This window comes from Ambystoma mexicanum, chromosome 14, assembly GCF_040938575.1.
Source record: "Ambystoma mexicanum isolate Mex_15411 chromosome 14, UKY_AmexF1_1, whole genome shotgun sequence".
Taxonomy (NCBI): domain Eukaryota; kingdom Metazoa; phylum Chordata; class Amphibia; order Caudata; family Ambystomatidae; genus Ambystoma; species Ambystoma mexicanum.
Window position 1 is genome coordinate 654,915,650 of NC_090940.1, and position 19,059 is coordinate 654,934,708.

Here is a 19,059-nt window from a genome sequence, read left to right on the forward strand (position 1 = left end):
GTGCAAGAATAACTTTTTCAACCTCTTTAGTAGAGACTTTGCTGAAGTTGAAGAGGGGGGTGGGCACAGGAGGTGGCGCCCAGGTAGGTTGAAGAGTAGAACCAATGTTACTCAAATTGGAAGTGGAGAGAAGGGAATCTTTTTTGTTACTGATTTTAGTTTGCAGAGAGGTAATTTTATTAGCAAGAGATTTTTGAATATCTGTGCACCAGTTTTTGTCCTTGATGCATGAGTCAGGCGGCTGAATGGGAGTTTCTATTTCTTTCAGAATTGAGAAGAGCTCTTTGGTGTTAGATTTCGCTTGAGAGATTCGAAGGTTATAAGAGGTTTGTTTTGCATGGATAATTTCTTTTTTGTACTGGGAAGCTAAATTACTTAGGTTTATCTTGTTAAATTCAGAAGGATCTGATCTCCAGATTTTTTCATAGCGTCGTTTCTCCTGTCCGATAGCCTTAAGGTGAGGGGAGAACCAATTGTTCGCATGTTTGCAAGGTTTACTCCTTCTCACTTTGAGAGGTGCTATGGCATCAAGGGAGGATAGCATTACTTTATTGTACTGATCTACCATGGTTGAGGGATCCATATGGTCGGGAATAGCGTTAAGAGTAGGTATGATCATAGGAATAAGGTTTTCAGGAGTGATATTTCTCTTGTTTCTAGTTGGGACAGCTGGGGCTAAGCTGTTGGGTTGCAGCGATGGTATGGGCTCTAGGGAGAATGTGATCAGGTGATGATCAGACCACGGCTGTGGAATTATAAATGAGACTGTGAGTGGGCAGTTATGCACAGCTACCAGTCCAAAGTTCTACCTTTGATATGGGTAGGAGCTGTAATGTTCTGAATGAAACCTAGTTCCTCTAGGGTGTTGTTGATTATATTTGCATTAGTATCTAACGGGTCACTAAGACCAAGGTTAAAATCTCCTAATATGATGCTTTGGGAGGAGTTCTTGAGATTATGCAATATAATATTTATTACGTCATCTTCAAAGGATCCTAATGGACCGGGAGGTCTGTATATTAGGTGAATGGATGCAGTCTGCGTATTAGATAGCGTTAACTTAGCCGTTAGGGATTCACAAGAACTTACGTTGTGTGGTGGTGAGAGAATCACTGATAGGTTGGTTTTGGCTATAATGGCAAGGCCATCACCTCGAGAGGTGGTACGGTCGAGTTTTAGGAGGGTGTAGTCGTCAGGCACGGCTAGCATGATTGCTGGGCCGGCTGCTGGGTGGAGCCAGGATTCAGTAACAGCTAAGAAGTCTAAGTTTTCGTTGTGTAGTAAGTCAGCTATGTCGGTAGCATGGGCTACCATTGAGCGTGCATTTATGAGAGCAGCTCTTATTCCAGACTGAAGTGGTTTCAGGATTGCTGGTTGTGTTTTAAGTTTGCATTTCAGGGGCAGGATAGGTTCTCGGAAGAGTCTACTGTTAAGTTGGAGTGGGTGTCGGTTTTGGTTTGAATTAAGCAGGCTGCGAGTGGCATTACTGTGCACTAGTTTGGTTGGAGGGTCATAGAGTCTGGGTAGTCTGGCCCGTAATTTAAGGTTCGTCTGTGAAACAGTGCATGGTATGGTAGTCATGGAAGCCTGTTTGAAGGCATTCTGCTCTAGCGGGGGTGGATTAAGGAGCATGGTGTGGTCATGTAGGCTAGTGATGTATAGGAGAGTTCTTAGTAGGACAGTGTAAAGCATTGGGAAATACATTCTATACAGAGAACTGGTAAGGACTCAAACAAAGTATAGAGGATATCCGTGCATAATATCATAGGTGTAACACAGGCCGATGTAAGGACCAAATGCTAATCAGTGGAGGCTGGGCAAGTATCGCACAAGGTGTAGAAACAGTCTAGGGCTGGTAGCGTCTAAGGCAAATCACATTTAGTGTATCAGACACATGGCACATTGGCACTTGGTACGCTACAGCAGTGGCTAAATAAGTACCGCCTCAGGTAGGCTATACGCAGAGTATTCTGGCATGCAAGTGAGGCAAGATAATAGTCATAGTAATAGGGAATGCTTTGGGTGTATAAGGGAGTCTAAATACAATACTGGTAATCAAGTAGGCACATAAGATGCTGTTATGTCTAGGCTAGAATACTAGGCATGTGTACGTTTTTTGGTGGTTGTGAGTTTAGGAGGTTGGGTGCAGACTTCAGTAGGCAGAGAGATCACGAATGGGATGATGAGATGGTCGCTCCACAGTATTTGTATCGGCGGTGCCGTGGTGATGAGTTTTTCCTTGGTGAAAATTGCGTCGATGGTGTGTCCTGCCGAGTGTGTTGCCCCTCTGACTAGTTGTCGTAGTTTTATGGTGGTGAGTTGTTCCATCAGTGAATTTTGGGAGTTGGTGTGACTGTCTTCAAACCAGATGTTGAAGTCCCCCAGGATGATTAGGTGTTCGTGGTTGATGGCTATGTTGGTGATGGCTTCTATGAAGTTGTCGACAAAGGCTGTATCATACGTCGGTGGTCTGTACATCAGGATGAATGTGACGTTGGTTTTTGGGCTTGCTGTTAGGTGTATTACCATGGTATCTCAGTTGAGGATGTTGAGCGGTTCGTCTGTTTTTATTTTCAGGTGTCCTTTGAATGCTATTGCGATGCCTCCCCCTTTTTTGTTTTTCCTGTTTATTTGAAGGCATTTGAAGATGGTTGGAAGGCAGCTTTGGAGTGTGATTTTGTAGTTGTCGTCCAGCCATGTTTCTGTGATGAACAGGATATCAATGCCGTTGTCATCGAGTAGGTCGAAGATCTCTGTTGAGTGTTTTGACATGGATCTTGCGTTTATGAGATTGTAGTGGAATTTGGAGGTGTTGTTTGGTTTGGGCTTTCTTGTTGAGGTTGTCTTCTGGTTGTTGTTGGGGTTTCCATTCTGGCCGATCTCTTTTTGAGGTGTAGGTTTTGGGATGTCAGCGTTTTCGAAGAGTTCTTCTAGGTTTTGTCTTGGGTTTTTGTTTTCATCGGGTTCGTCTTCCATGAGTTGTGGTTGTCGATAGGCAGTTCTTCTTGCTTTTGTGATGTAATGTGTTATCACATTGGTTGTGTGTTTGTTGTTTCTTGTGTTCTTCCATTTGTGCGTTTGTGTTGGGTAGTTTGATGTTGCTGCTTCCACCGTTGGGTTGGTTTGTGCTGGTGACCAGTTGTCAGCGAGGTAAGGAGTTAAGTAGAGGGATTTGTCTCTTCTCTTTGTTGGTTCGATACTTGTTCCTTACTGCGGGGGTGCGTTCTGTCGTTGTGGTTCTTTGTTGCTGATCCGGATTGTTTGTTCTTTCTTCTCTTTTTCTTTCCCTTGGAATGGGTCGTTTACGCGGCATTGTAAGGCGTTGCTTTAGTTTTTTAATTTTTTTTTTTTTCGATGTCCGGTTGGTTCTGCTTTGGTCTGGTTGTCTTGTGGTGTAGTAGTGGGTGTGGAGGGCTGTCCGCTAACGGTTAGTGCTCTGTCTGTAGGTGGTATTCCTGGCTGATATTGCCGGCTCGTTCAGTCGCTATCTTGAGAGGGGGGCGGGGAGGTGGTTAGGAGTTATATAATTGGGTGTTATCGGTGGCTCTCTTTAGTGTCCGTCTCCCTATACGCGGTTCACTGTAGTGAATGGGTAGTGTGGGCTTAAGGAAGGTATCTGCTCGTTGAAGGGTGATCTGGAGTGGCGGAGGTAGGACTTATGCCTTATGAAAGCCTAGAAACAGAACCCCCACTAAACTTGAGAGACCTGTATAGTGTGGGAGAGGCTTATAAATACAATCCAAATATCTCACAATTTAATATGGCGACAGAATCCTTACCATATTTGAGAGACCTGTATAGTGGGAGAGAGGCCTGTCAATGCAATCTGAATATCACACAATGCAGCTTGGAGACAGAGCCCTTATTAAGTTTGAGAGACCTATATAGTGTGAGAGAGGCCTATCAGTGCAATCTATATGTCACACAATTCAGTTTGGCCACAGAGAGGTCTATCAATGCAATCTATATGTCACACAATGTAAGTGGGACACAGAGAGGTCTATCAATGCAATCTATATGGCACACAATGCATGGGGAATGGGAAATAATCACACTGTTTCACGTCTGTTTGCTATAACCAGGCCACACCTAACTTACTGGTCCATGTAGTTGAAGGTTGACGGCTGGCCAATGGCTTCCCCTGCGGACACCTGCTGGCACTTCCTGGTGCCGCCTCTGTTGGAGTCGCCCTTTGCCTTGGGGCCCTTAGCTTAGATGTGAGATGGGAAGGATCCAATCACTTGCCTGTGGGTGGTTGGGAGGCGGGTGGAAGGGGAGAGACCAGGAAATGGAGGGGTGGGGCAGGCAACACACGCAGAGAATACAAACACTTTCTACAGTGTTTTCTAAGTTAACACGGGTCGCGCTCTGCTGCCAAACTCACCTGCTTCCTTTCCTAGAATTGAAGTGGGTTGCAGCGCTCGAACGCTAGGCCCAGGGACTGCAAATCGGGCAGCCAATCACTTGCCTGTGGGCAGGATGGGAGGTGGGTGGAAGGGGAGAGACCAGGAAATGGAGGCCGGGGCAGGCAACACACGCAGAGAATATAAACACTTTTTACAGTGTTTTCTAAGTTAACACGGGTCGCGCTCTGCTGCCAAACTCACCTGCTTCCTTTCCTAGAAATAGAGCGGGTTGCAGCGCTCGAATGCTAGGCCCAGGGGCTGCTAATCAGGCAGCCAATCACTTGCCTGTGGGCGGGATGGGAGGCGGGTGGAAGGGGAGAGACCAGGAAATGGAGGCCGGGGCAGGCAACACAAGCGGGGAATATAAACACTTTTTACATGTTTAATATTGGAAAATATGTGAAAAGTTCCTTGTGAATAAAGATTTTTTTTTTAAAAAGAAGAATAATGTATCCAAGCGCAATCCCCAGAAATTGACAATGTCCCTCTGGGATAAACCTGAAATGACCCCTATGGCTAGGCAGAAGGCTTTTGAGGAAGCAGGGGGTCAAGCTAAAGCTTTGATCAAGTGCATTGCAAGGTCTCGCCTCTGGCTATGGTTCTGAGGGTGTATGCACCATTCTGTCTCTATAGCTTGCTTTGGACTTGAGTGTGACGGTATTGGCCCACATGGAGAACAGAGGCTGCGCTCAAAACGGGACTAAGGGGCAGCAGGTCATCCGTTCATTTGCAACCCAAAATACATCCTGAGGCCTAGTGTGATGATCAGGGAGATAAGTGTCCCAGGAGGTCTATCCTTCTGGCTCCTGTACCGTATGCAGATGATGTGCTGTCACTGATGACTGGCGCCTTCACCTCTGAGTGATCCTGCACGCTGGGTCACCTGACTGAGGTCATGGAAAAGACTCCTACGATGATCTGCCTTACCACAGGGGGGCTTCATCACATGGAGAAGGATCTCTTCAAAGTTAAACCAAAACTGAACACCTAGCAAGACCTAACGAGGTTTGCAGCAAAACCAGTAGTGGATTGTAGCTGGATGTGAGATCCTACAGCCCTGAATGCATCTTCACAAAATAGAAAGTCAAATGGCACCAGCCGAGAAACCTTTTCCAGTTTCCCAGTGGGGGTAGGCACTGCCCCTCCTCTGCTGGGAGACATGGGCCAATTGGCCAATTCAGAAGTGCAAGGACCTCCTCACATGCTTCGGCCAAAGAGCTTAGTCCAGTAGACTTCTCTCCGGTGTTTGTCCAGATAACATGCCATGTGAGGACCAGCCACACATGCAGGCATCGAAACACGTGTCTGGGGTTTCTGTTGGTACTCTAGTTCAGAGGAGAATTGCCTAGCATTTCGGTGCTGGACTGCCCCACGGCAGGACTAAGACTGATATGTTTGGGATATTTCTTCTCTGTGAAAGATAGTGAGCTAAAGACTCTGGGTAAGTCTCTCGTAACCAGGACTAATGTCTGGCAGAGGGACTCCCAGGACTCCCAGGACCCCCCTTGTTAATTGGCATCGTTGGCAATCCAGGGCTAATTTCTTTTCTCTGTTTAAAAACATTGTTGGTTTTCCCATGTGGGAAATAGTTTGCAATGCCTGCCTTTGTTCTTGAGTTGTAACAAATCACTTGCTTGTCTTGCAGTATGGCAGCTAATGGAGACCTTGAAGGGCTCATAGCTTGGCGCCTTGCAGGTGCCGACATGGAGCAAGTTGGCTATGACGGCAAAACTCCCTTCGAAGTGGTGAGTATGGTGCATGATATCTATTGCATGGGCCACCACAATGGGATTCTCATGTCGCCAAATTCAGCATTTGGATATATGTGGTTTGTTGTGCCAGTGATTTAAAAGAAGCGCAATAAACAAATATGTACTTTATCCCTGATTTTGGTCAACTCTTGTTTCGCATTGCAAGCATACCACTGCAGGCGTGTCCAACAGCAAAGCCCTCTGCTCATCTAGAACAAACTCTCTTGGTCTTTAACAAAGCTTTGTCAGCAATGTATGTAAGATTGGAAGGCGGTACCCTATACCTGCAGAAGAAAGGGAAGGGTGTGTAAGGGTGTGCGAGGGAGGTTGGAGACCGAGTGAAGAAGAGGTGAGGCAGGAAAGAGGGGGGGTCGTGGTGGGGTTAGATTGGCCATGCATAAACCTGGAGGGTAAACACTAAGGTTTCTGTTGGAGAAGGAGCAGTGAAAGCAGATTCAGAAAGACACATAGGACTTGGTAGTTGTAGTGTCAGGCTTAGTGATGGACTCGAGATGTGCTCGAGTAGACCTCTTGTTGTCAGCTGTCACGTAGGATGGCGGGATGAAGGCGGATGCTAAAACCATATGGTTTCCTTTCATTTGATTTATTAGGGATTGTGTACAAGTGTGGCTAACTAAAAAGCAACAGGGAACTTGCAACACTAGAGCTCCTATCCCGCTAGTTGCAGGTAGGCAGACTTCTAGGCATCTGGAGCGAGCAGTGCCGACTGGAGACGAGAGATTACCAAAGACCTAAGGAGTACCGCTGTGCCGTGCAGCTGAAGGAGCCTGGCAAGAGCACCTACGCGTGCAGCGTTTAGAACATTGATAGCAATGAAATGATGCGTTCTTTGGAAAACCTGCAACACTTTGAGAAAACATTTTATTTGAAACTCTGCATGTTGGGAAACAAGAGTCTAAAGTACCTCATCAGTCGGAGAAGGCTGGCATTTATTGGCACACTGCCAGCTCTGCCAACACCATGAGTACCGTAGTGAGTTGGAAATATATTGAAGTAATCAAATGCAGCATTTTGGGAAACTCAGTCCCAAACCCTCTAACAACCTAAGAAAGCCTCTGTCTAATAAACTGCTGCATGTTGGGCAACTGAGCCCTAAGTCCCAGCGCAAAGAGAAGCTTGTATCTTATAAGAAGTCGCATCACGAACTGAGAAAAGAATTGTCCAGAATGAAGCATTTCATCTTGGGAGCCTGAGTCACAAGGACCCCAATGAATTTAAAGGATGTTTATGCAAAAAGTAGCGTATGTTAGAAACTAAGTCCCAGTTCCATGCAAGGTTGAGAAATCGCTTCTCTACTGACACACTGACGGTGGGTGAGAGTACAAACCCTCTGATGCAAGAACATTGACACTAAAGCTGACTTACCTAGACTTCCATGACAATTCAGGGGGACACTTTGGGATAACCCCAGAAGCCACTTCTCACCAAGAACATAATACTTTCCACCTTGAGTCTGTCATTGGTGTTCTTTGGGGTCGGGTCTGTCACACATGTTGCCTATGCAAGCAACTGCATGATGCATTCTCATTCCAACATGGTAATCGCAATTGTTCATTTTTACTTGTAGGCCGAGGCTGCTGGAAACAAGGACGTGATTGAATTTTTTAATCATTTCTACGCGGACAAATGACAGGTAAGTAGCGCAGCAGCTTTGTATAAGTAGCACAGTGTGGCATTAAGCATCCCCGAAGGGGCTCATTTCACAGATTCCCCCCAGAAATTCATATGCCTTGTGTAATAATTCTGGATGAATGTTCCACCCTCTGATGTGTTGAATTTTGTTAAATATTCCTTTTAATTTTTCTGGGCTGCACAATATACACACTCGTTTCAGTGTCAATCGGATGCGGAATGGAGCCCTTTTCATGGTTTTTAACAGTTTCACTGCTACTTGACACACCAATGGTTCTCTATTCAAGCGCTGTACTTAAAATGACTACCGCCCTGGAATATCGATGCTTCCACCTTGGTTATCTGATCATTCCGGCAGCACATTCCCCATCTTTGACAAGAGCGATTCATTCCTCCGCAAGACTTCATGGATACAAGTCCTGCCAAAATCAGCATGTTCAGAAGCCTAGGGCAGAGATCCGCTTGTTTGGGTCCAAGCAGATTTGTCCATGTTAGATAATCTGACTCAATTATTTGCCATGAGAAGGGTCGCAGGCGGCCTGGTGTTAGTTGGGTACTGGTGGTCCCCATCATCCTTCCCTGTGTAGCTTGGACAATTTCATTTAAACACAATGTTTTTTCGTTGCTTCCCAAAAGTTACGTTTGTATTATTTGTTTACTCGTATGTACCCTGATTTATTTTGGCTAGTTGTTGAGAACCCCCCGCCCCTCCGTCCCCAGCTTGCCTTTTCTTGCAGAAGCCACATGCAGGCATTTGCATTGGTTTTTTCTTCACTGTTATTTATTATTTTTTAAATGATTAATATTAGGGTATTTATTGAGCGCAGCGCTAGCTCCGTGAAGCAGTGGAGCACTTTACAATCATAGGGGGAAAACATGGTGATGGAAGCAGATAAATGCAGGGCGTGGAGCTAAGAACAGGGGAGAGGGAGGTAGGGTAGGCAGTTTGGTGCCATGGGATCTACAAGCAACTAGGGGAGGACAGTGGGGAGACGATCACCCAGTCTCGGGTAGAGTGGAGGGGGGGCGGACCTAGGTGGACCACTACCATTTACTTTTCCATTTGTACTTCTGGATCAAAAGCTTATTTACCTCACCTTTTTTCCTGCCTTGTGAAAGCAAGCGTCCCCCATCAGGCAATAAACCCCCTTAGTGAGAGGCAATAAAAGACACACCCCAGGAGGGAATGAGACTAGGTCCAAGTGCGGGTGAAGTAAAAGGGTTTATATATATTGGCATAGGGCATGCAAAGGACCCTGCAAGCTCCGAGAGCGCTCTGTCTGACAATAGCAAAGACAGTCATATTTATTACAACACTACGTCAGAAATCCTGTTAGCTATAGGGGGCACAAAGTCTTGGGGATTGGGTGGCGTTGACTAAGCTATAGGTGGTGTCTTGATGAGCTGCTCCAGGATTGGTGGACATCTGCGTGGTGCCAACTTGGGGTGGACGGGTCAGCTGGGCTCGTCGGGGTGGAGCTGCCAGGCCAGACGCGGTCTGTGTCGATGATTGGTGGCTGCACTAACACTTTGCCCTTGTGGCCACACACACAAACACTCATCACTTTATACGACTCTAGTTATCCTGCAAATCCTACAGTATGTTAATCTAAGATAACATGAGAGACAGGAGAGACAGCATGCAATATGAAGCTTGACCAATACATCAGTGTACAATTATAATTGACCTAATGACCAGGTGTCAAAAGTCCAGGTGTCTTGTCAGAGGCCAAGGGATAAGCTGCCTTGTCATTCTATTCTGTTAGATGTGGGGAGGGATTGTTTTACGATATGTTAGTACAGGGGTGAATAACTGTCTCTACGGACCATTAACTTGGGGTGAACTGGAGTACTCTTGGATTAGCAAGGGCACATCTCGGGCCCCTCAAAGGCGGTGGGATTTAGGACCAGGGGGCACATAATTCATTTGGCCTGGCCTTGGCGGCCTCTGACATGGGGGAGGTAAATACTTGAAGCGGGTCCAGCAGGAATGTGAGGAGGTGAGGCTGTGCTGTTCGAACACCAGCAAGCCCTGGCGGGCCTTGGCGGGAGGAGGGAGAGATGGCCTTGTAGCTCCAAGTGGTTCTCTATTCACTGAACTGCACAATATACCATAAGAGGGGACAGATTCTAAAGTTAGTAGCGTTAGAATGATTACATATTTCTATTGTTAATAACTTCATACATTTCGGCATTCTTAGCAATGGGGGTTGGCTATAGCACATATGATGCATTACGTTACTTGAACACATACTTGCAATTCATAAGACAGGCAGATGAATAACAAAATGAGGTAGTGTTAGGTTGGGTCGTGTACTCAGGAGCATAGACGCATTATGTTTGGTTACAGTTTAGTTTATAACAAACACTAGCTCAACACCTTTGAGGATCGTTATACACTTTTAAACGTGTTTCACTACATTATACACAAGCATTCTATGTATTGCTTCTCGCTTTTTCCTTTGTACATTAGCAGCAATCATTAGTTAGCACAAGGTGGGATCTATGGAGAGCTTTCATTAAACCTTTGGGGCACATAATATCTTGTGGTGGCCGGGGGTCATCCTTGCTTTAATAACATTATAAGTTGCGTCCCCTCCCACCATCCATTTTAGCAGTTACAAACAGCCCTGTGAGCCGTTGGGGTTTGGTGTGTGTAGTTAGCACTCGATCTGGGGGATCTGGGTTCATGGAGGGGGGTCATGGACACCGTATATTTTAAATGTTGGGGGTTAGATGCAGGGTCGGGGCTTGTTTGATTGGGATCCGCGCTTAGAAACCTCTGGGTGTTTAAGCGCGTTATAAATACGTAACTAAGACAAAAAAAACAACACAATTACACAACTAAGAAAAACAAAACAATTCCTGTAACAGCGCCTCGATGCCTGTGGGCTGTGTGAGCGCTTTATAAATGTTAAATAAATAAATGGTTCTTGTTATTTTCCAGCCTCCGGCTATAAGTCAGGTCACTTCTAGGGCAGTGATGTACTGCGGAAGGTAAACGATACAGTGTTTGTTCTGATACTTGTTTGTGTCTGGTTGCTCGTGAGAACAGGCCTTTAGCGGATCTGCCATGGGATGGAGGCGCCGGGGTAAGTGCTTGGCTCTCTGTACACGGTTAGCGGGGGCCAGGCTACAGCTTTCTCATGCAGGCTATTTTGCTTGGGCTTTGGTCAGTACATCTAAAATGGAGTCTTGGCGTTTTCAAAATGGTGTCTATGATATGTTACAGTACGGGTCGTGTGGCCTTCTGTGTCGATCAGCAGCCATCCTGCCCCCCGGCCCCAGGTGCATGGGGGGCCGCTGACGAGTCACGAGCCTCACGGAGGTGGGGAATGTAGGTGAGGGGGTCCTACAGACCTATCCTCCCAAACATTTGCTAGAGAGAAGCAAAAACAGACACTTTTGTTTTATTGAAAATGAAAGAATTACATGTTTTGTGCTGGCATTAAAATGTTAATTGGCAACAAAGATATGAGCTAAGTATTTTTTGCTTTTATGTTTTTTTTTGCCGGTTAACATCGGAGTTCCCCACTTTGAGGTTTTATCGAAGAAGGTCTTTCTGAGGCAACTGCATGATGTATTAGATATTATTGCATCCAGTGGGCTGGCTAATACCTTAACACCCTCCCGAAAGGTTATATTTTGGCCCCTATTGTTTTTACCGGAATGTCCCCATCCAGCAGCAATACAATTAAGTTGATATACTTTGTCCACAAGAGGTAGTTTGATACATATTGTGTGTGCGGCCCATTCAAGCAATCTGAAAACACAGGGGTGATGACGGAGCCCAAATGAAGGTCTGGGTCTTGTTTGTTTAAAGTTCACATCCCAAAACCATGAAGGGTTTTTTGGGGTCTTCTTTCGGTACTCAGGGTTGACATTCCGAAGACACAGGGTCCAGGAAGTAACCCTTCTTAGCATTGGTTAACTCTGTTTTCTAGTCACTTTTCTAGTATGCTGAATATAAATTACGATTTTCACCTTCTTAGTTCATCAATAACTGTACCAGAATGTATTCCAGCCACCTGTCCTTTGTCATCACTCTCATGGCAAACTTCTAATTCACAGTTGTTGGCAGGCTTTATTTCACATTTCCACAACCCCAATGATGAAACGCCTTCACTGTTTCATGTTCTCCTAGTGTGCACTCGTACAGTCTTTATAGCGTAGAATGAGCGGCTGTCATCCTTACAGTTTGGCGACAAACCCCAGATTAAAACATGAATGTACACATTTCCACACTCTTTTAGAAAAGCAGACCAATTTGATCCTCCTCCCAGAACAGCACCGATTTATCTGCACATCTTTTTGCTATTTAATTCTAAACTTGAAAGGTTCCACCTGTGTGACTATTTTTTCTGTCCCACTTTCAGGAGGCATCAGCGACAGAAGCTTATTACCACGTGAGAGGCATCCAGTGATTGAAGACATCAGCAGCACTCACTGATTATCACATAATCAGAAGGACGTGTTTGTGGATTCATTTAGCACCCGTGTAATTGATACTGCGTGTCTGCGTAAGGCAACTCATCGACGTAGTCCGTTGGAGTACATACATACCAGTCTACAGTCTAATCTGGGTATCTTGGTGTACAAGCAAAATCATGTTTCATTTGTCAGGCTGGTCCTGTGCTTCTCTCACTAACCCATATCCTTAGATCATATTTATGTTGGGATATTAATGTGTACGGAGCCTGGAGAAGGATCGTATCCCCCGTGGGAACTGTTTCTTCTGGTGGGCCATATCTTACCACTATTAATTATGTCTGTGACAGTAATATTAGCTTCTTGCCTCCATGGAATTGGAAAATAAATGTTTTTATTTTTCCGTTGCCCAACATTGCAACAAAGGTTGAACATACCTTTGCACAGATTATGTGATCCATAGAGTTTAAAATGGACGAAAAACCAAGATGAAGCACAATGCGATCTCCTGTAGAGCTAGATGTATTTTAGCAGTTGGGGCACTGCTGTCTTTCTAAATGCCAGCAAGACTGCTTCCAGAAATACTTAGCTAGCGAGAAGATTTGATGTCCAGGGTGTATGTGTTTGTGTGTGTTTTTATATATATATATTTCACAGGTTCCTCTCCCAAATGGTACAATGCTTAGCAACATTGCCTTGTATGAGATTCACTTGTATACGCTTACTTTTAGGTTTGCTTGTTTGTTTGAGGGTCATTTGTTTTGTAGCATATGCCATAACTGTGTTGCGGCTTACCCTAAGTTATACTACTCTATAGTAGTTACACTACTCTACATTTAGTGAGATCTGTCAGAAGAGGAATTGATTGCGACAAATTCCTGCAGTGAAATTGCGTCTAACCTCCGGGATCATAATTGTTACCTTCTGCAGTCTCATGTTTCATGGTATATGGACCATGTGCACTGTTGCCTCCGTTGATGCTCTGCTAAGTACTCTCGTACTGGAAAGCATTTTTTGAAAGTGCAGGGTACCGAGTTGACAAGTCTTTACATTCCTTGAGCTTCAAACACATTTTTCACTGTTCATTTTTTAAATTAGATTTCTGGCCCCCGTCAGAAGTATAAAGTCACCTTTTCTTATTGAGTAGATTCTATACCCTTACCCAACCAAGCTCATTTTCAAGAAACTAATTAAGACTTTGCATTACTGAATTAGTCACATGGCTTCATCTGTTTCTCAATATTGTCTTTAGCGCCAGGTTACCACTTTTGGCAACAGTGTGCTTGATTAATGTAATTTCATAAAAAATAACCTAACTTGGAATAACAACCTTAAGGTATGTTTCCATAGTTTCTCCAGTATAAAGGTTTGGCTCGTTTTGTGTCCTGTTGGAAACAATTTGTTGGTTCAGTTTCATGCTACCAGTTCAGCACTAAACTGTGTTTAATTTAGTAATACCAGAATAAGTTAATTGGACAGTAATAATGAGCAAGATACATCGAACAACACCTCTGTCTCTAGGACAGATCTGTAGATAGGAGTATTTTGCTCCTTAGTTTTGAAAGTTATATGTACAAATATGTTTAGGTTGGTCAAATAAAAAGGTCCGTTCTCTGCTGGCGTGTTATGGCTAAATTAGCCTTGTCATGCCCATCCTACTCTTTGCTTGTTTCTCACTCCTTTATCTGCTTCTTTTAGTCTCTGTTTGTCAGTCTCTGTCCATATCTTTAACACATTTATTAATCTACTCGTTGCCTCTTGTAGTCCTTCTTAGTGTGTGACTCTTGGTATGCTAATTCTTTCTGAATGATGCCTGTGGCTTTCAACCTTTCCATCTATGTGTCTGTTGCTTTGCCTATTAATCTAGAGCAAAAGCAACCTCTGCTCCTGCTCCATGGCTTTCTCACAACCTATTCCTAGTCTCACTTTTCTGAAGCGCGGCTGTTGATGTCTCTGTCAGTCTGGCCAACAAGAGTTTGGCGCCGTCTGATGTCTCTCACCTCTCTTCATCTCTGTGTCCTTTAGTCGTTCTTTCATTGTCTGTTTTTAATATCTTATCATTTGGGATTGAAGGTATTTTATACAGTTGTCAGTCTATGAGGGGTGTACAGTCTTTGAACCGGGTTTCCTGGTCCGCCTCTAACGGAGACAGCCCAGGAAACGCTGCCCAGAGAAGATTGCTCTGCAAAAGGCAGAGCGTGTAGCGAGCCCTGAAGAGGGAGTTCGAGGGTGCCAGCATGGGAGCAAGTAAGTGTTAAGAGGGGCATGGAGGATCGGTCGGTATAGGAGGGAGTGGGGGTCAGCTTAGAGGAGGAGGGGGCTGCCATGGTTGCATTGGCCAGTGCATGTGGGGAGTGGAGTGGTGGCCAACAAGACACAGCAAGGGGAAAGGACGGGGCCATGGCATGGAGAGGTCAGGGGTGAAACCACCAATGCAGCCATAATCCTGCCCTTTGGAAGCCACTCAGGGACTACCGAAAAAAACAGTGTTTTGGGTGACCGGTGTCTATTGGCCCAATAATACCATATAACCGTATTGGGCTAGTCTGGCTGGCTTCCAGTGACTAAAGTAGGGCCTTTCTGTTCGGATCGCCTTCTGCTTCTCTAGCTGGCAATATGTGTCTCATAGTCCTAACTTCCTGCCTATCTCCATCTTCAGTCTTAACACAGGTTATTTCCTTTAAATCACAACAAAAGAAAAGCAACCTTCGTCGAAATTCTACCGAAACAATGGTAGAACTTGAAACGCATCTGCCCCAGTTTGAGAGACCTGGAGGAAGCAGGCCTTTTGCCAGGCCCGGCTCTGCTTAAAGAATTTTACACGGAATAGAAGACCCTTTTCAACTGTATATGAAATGGGTGGAAACCCGAATGCCTACCTCAAGAAAAGTAGAGTGTATTTTGTGTTAATAATTTTTCATTCTTCAAAACCAACAGAAAGTTTGTTTGTTTTATGATCTGAAGAGGGTGTGATATGGAATGTATTTTTAATGTAGATTACTAGTTTAACAAATGGTGATAATTGAATACTGTTTGTATGTAATAACAGTCTGGATTTTGAACTGCAATATATTTGGAAAATGTTGGTTTGTTTAGATAACGCAAGAAATTCATCCTGTAGGCTTCTGGGACCAGAAATAAAGTGCAATTGGTGTCCGCATCAGGGACCTCAACCTCTGCTGCATTCCTGCTCGTAGTTGAGGAGTGTGCCGGGGCTGTTGCCTGAGTTGGTCCTTGAGGCAAATCCCTGATTTACTGTTCTCCACACATCCCTGAGAAAGAGGACATTGGGAGAAAGAGGACCATGTGACAGTCAGCCCGTGTTTTTTAGAGTTATTGACCCTTCTATTTCAATCCTGTCCAGTCCTTTCGAGGGGCTTGCCTGGTAGTCGCTCACTACCCAGCACAACTCTTTTCAAAGAGTAGAGGGCCTAGCTATCAAGCGGACTAGGTCCTTTGCATCGGCAATGCAGACTTTTTCAAGAAGGAAACCGGTATTTGAAGATGGCCCAGTGCCGCCCTTTCCATTTCAAGTGCATACACCATCGGTTCTTGCTCCAGAAGTCCCTCTGCCTAAAAACGGTATACCCTTTCCACTAGCGGCTGCAAAATGTGTCTCCCATGATGGCAACCTCTAGTCGCAACACATGTGAATGCACACCTCTGAGAGGCACAACATCATGGACCTAGAACATCTGTCTCGTAATCATTATGCACAATATTCACTTAGTTAGCACAGTCAAGATGAGATATGCAGTACATATGTTGGTTATAGCAATGTTTGGGAGTTTAATATATCATAAAATAGTTGTATTTTATAATTCTATTTCAAAAACATCATTATAGAAATGGTGCAATAAATGTAATATTAAAAAGGGGGAGTAGCGGAAGTATATTTTTTATAAAAATCAACTTGTCTTCAGTGTTGTTGAAATGTTCAAGGTTTTTCCCTTTTTACGACATGAAGAGCACACAAATGGGGCTGTCGTGATGACGCACATGCTCCGTCCGCGTGGTCTGTTGAGCACAAACCTGGTGCTTTCTCTTCTGCTACTGAAGCGCTTTTCACCAAACGAAGGCAATGAACATCGGATTTCTCAAGCAATGTTTGGAGCACACGGGAGACTGGTGTGTGGCGTGAATCCATGCATTTGTAAACCATTCAATAGGTTTAGTGTCACGTGGGGAACCTGTTTTGAGAAAATTGTGCAAATCACAGCTGCATAAGATTCGCAAAATAACACTAGTTCTTCACAGCATGACTGTGAGGTGTTTGAACCACTTTAATGAAGGGAAGCTTCTTGGCTCCATGAAGCCCCATTCTTCTTAAATCTCGCTTATAGGAAAGGCTCAGTCACACCTGTTAGTTATGAATGGTGGTGGATATTTTCACTGCGACTCACCAGTAAATTAAAAAAGCAAAAAGATTTGCAATCCCACTTCATACATTCCAAGACATCTTCCTGCCTGTAGGTGTACTCTCCCATATGCTATTCCCCATTGAAATGATTTGTGTTTTTAATGTAGTGTTACTATTTCTTTATAATATATATGTTGTGATGCCTTGTTTACTTGATCAATGCAATGTAATTGAATGTACAAAGTTTCAGTGGGCTATTTTATTGACTCCATGGGTCTCGGGAAGCAAAGACAACTTGTACCCAGTGGATTTGTATTGCTGTGAAGACTTCGGGTGGTAGTCCTTTTTTAACTGTACTGGATTATTTTGTAGGGTTTGCAAGCACTTGCTATATATTTCATATTGTTGTTTAATGTTGATGATGAAAGCACAAGAAACTGCATGTTTACTGTTACAGGGCCCCACCTACATCATACACAAGTGGTTAAATATACGGGAACGTTTGTCATTTTTTATGCTGGTGTAGAATTAGAATTAGAAATGCTACTGGTCAATTACAAGCTGCACAGTGTAACATTCTTTTGATGGTGGGCTGGATGTTCGAAATGACTTGTGTAATACAAGGGATAACCTTTTTCTTGATCTACGAATGTAAATTGTATTCTGAAAAATAAAATGTGAATTCCAAGCTTTTTATCCTTATTTTTTCAAGTTTATCATATCTTCAAATGCTGTATCCGTTAGACGTGTCTTCCTATCTTTAGAGGTAAAACTCTAGTCTAAGTTGCCTTATTCACAATGTATTTGTGCTTGCTGAAATATTTTTTGAGTTTGGTGGGTTTTCTTTGGCCTATTATGATGACCGTCTTCTTTGATGCTGTATATGAGGTCCTATTGGAGAGAGAAGAAGCCTTGTTGCCATGGATGACCCACAGAACGGGTGGTTGGGGATGAAGGATATGGAACAGGAACTGATAACGACACTGGCAGATGGTGTCAGCATATTCTGAAAATAAATGATTTACAAGCGCATGCAATTGTTTGGACTGTTTGGTGGACATAGTACATATAGAAAGTGGCAAAGTGTTCACAATCCTATTCTGTTCATGAATGGGTATTGTAAAGGTGTGGAAGGAGGAGACTGACACACAGGCGGCATTGTTGTGGCTATAAACATTTATTTGGTCAAAGAAAAAGGGGATAACCTTAACTATCCCTAATTTTTAAGAGGGGTTTCCCTGCCTCAACCAAAAAGCACTAAGGAGTCTGTCCTACTTGGGCGGTCTGGCCTCTAACTCGTTTCTGTAGGGTTTAATCCTATTGTTCTATGTAATGGTATAGGTTGGTTAGTGATGAGATTGGGGCATGGAGGTGTGTAGGTTGTTGGGTGAGGGGTGTCACAGCGTGTTCTCCCTGGATAGTCGTACCTTGTCCCATGGGGGGGGGGGGATCCCTCCCCATGAGATCCACCTGCTGAGTACCACCCACAGGGGGACTATCGGATAGCGGCCTCATCTGCCTGGCCTCATGGAAAGGGCCCCCCTACGCTACAGAAAAGATAGTTACAAAAGGAGCAGAGATGAGGGACTGGGCTGAAGGAGTTTTACAAAGAGCAGAAATATGGTTATAGGGAGACTTTCACCCCCGCTGTCAACCTTTTAAAAAAACACAAAGGAAAAGGTTGGGAGTAGATGGGAAGGTGAGACCATGCCAGGTGAAGTCGAATTTAGTAGTTGACATTAAGACAAAAGCAATAGAAAATATAAAGGCGACATAAAGGAAGTGGATGAAGGCCGCCGAGTTCTGCATTCCCAAGACCTGAGGTATTTCCTCTTCTCCGTGTCTCTCTCGTGTATCCCAGGCTGGGCGGTCCTTCCTCTTTGGCTGCTCGTGGCTTCCCCCGTTTTGGATCTCCTGGGTCTATCTGTTTCCAGCAATAGAAAATATAAAGTCGACATACGGGAAGTTGATGTAGGCCAGCGGGTTCTGCATTCCCTAGAGACTGAGGTATTTCCTCTTCTCTGTGTCTCTCTTGTGTATCCCAGACTGGGCGGTCCTTCCTCTTTGGCTGCTTGTGACTCACCTTCTCTCTCGCTTCCCCCGGTTTGGATTTCCTGGGTCTATCTGCTTCCAGCAATAGAAAATATAAAGTCGACATACAGGAAGGTGATGTTTAGCAGTCTCACTACACAGTGCCGATATTCTGTAAATCAAATTTAGGACAAGCAACCAACTATCATGGACCTAAGCTCATTCCTCCATTCATTGCCATCCCCCATGTATGCACTGTGGTGCCAATGGGAAGCGCGTTGACATAAAATCTTATCCCATGAGCTCTCTTTGATCTTTTATCCACACAAATTATTTCCAAGCCCAGTGAAGTCTTTGAAGGACTGTAGATGTGAATCGAAGGTGTGAGCAACTCCTTTCTCTCCTAGTTTCATGTACAGGCCTTGGAAAA

At 44.5% G+C, this 19,059-nt stretch overlaps 1 protein-coding gene across 1 annotated transcript in view; it reads left to right on the forward strand.

Moving 5' to 3' along the window:
* The window catches only part of ASPG (asparaginase), a 431,236-nt gene extending 413,950 nt beyond the window's left edge, over nt 1-17,286 (forward strand). The window contains exons 14-16 of the mRNA XM_069638193.1: nt 6,052-6,151; nt 7,746-7,811; nt 12,187-17,286. Coding sequence (XP_069494294.1) covers nt 6,052-6,151; nt 7,746-7,808 — 163 coding nt within the window. The 3' untranslated portion in view covers nt 7,809-7,811; nt 12,187-17,286. The remainder of the gene's footprint in view (nt 1-6,051; nt 6,152-7,745; nt 7,812-12,186) is intronic.
* Nucleotides 17,287-19,059: the final 1,773 nt, after the last annotated feature.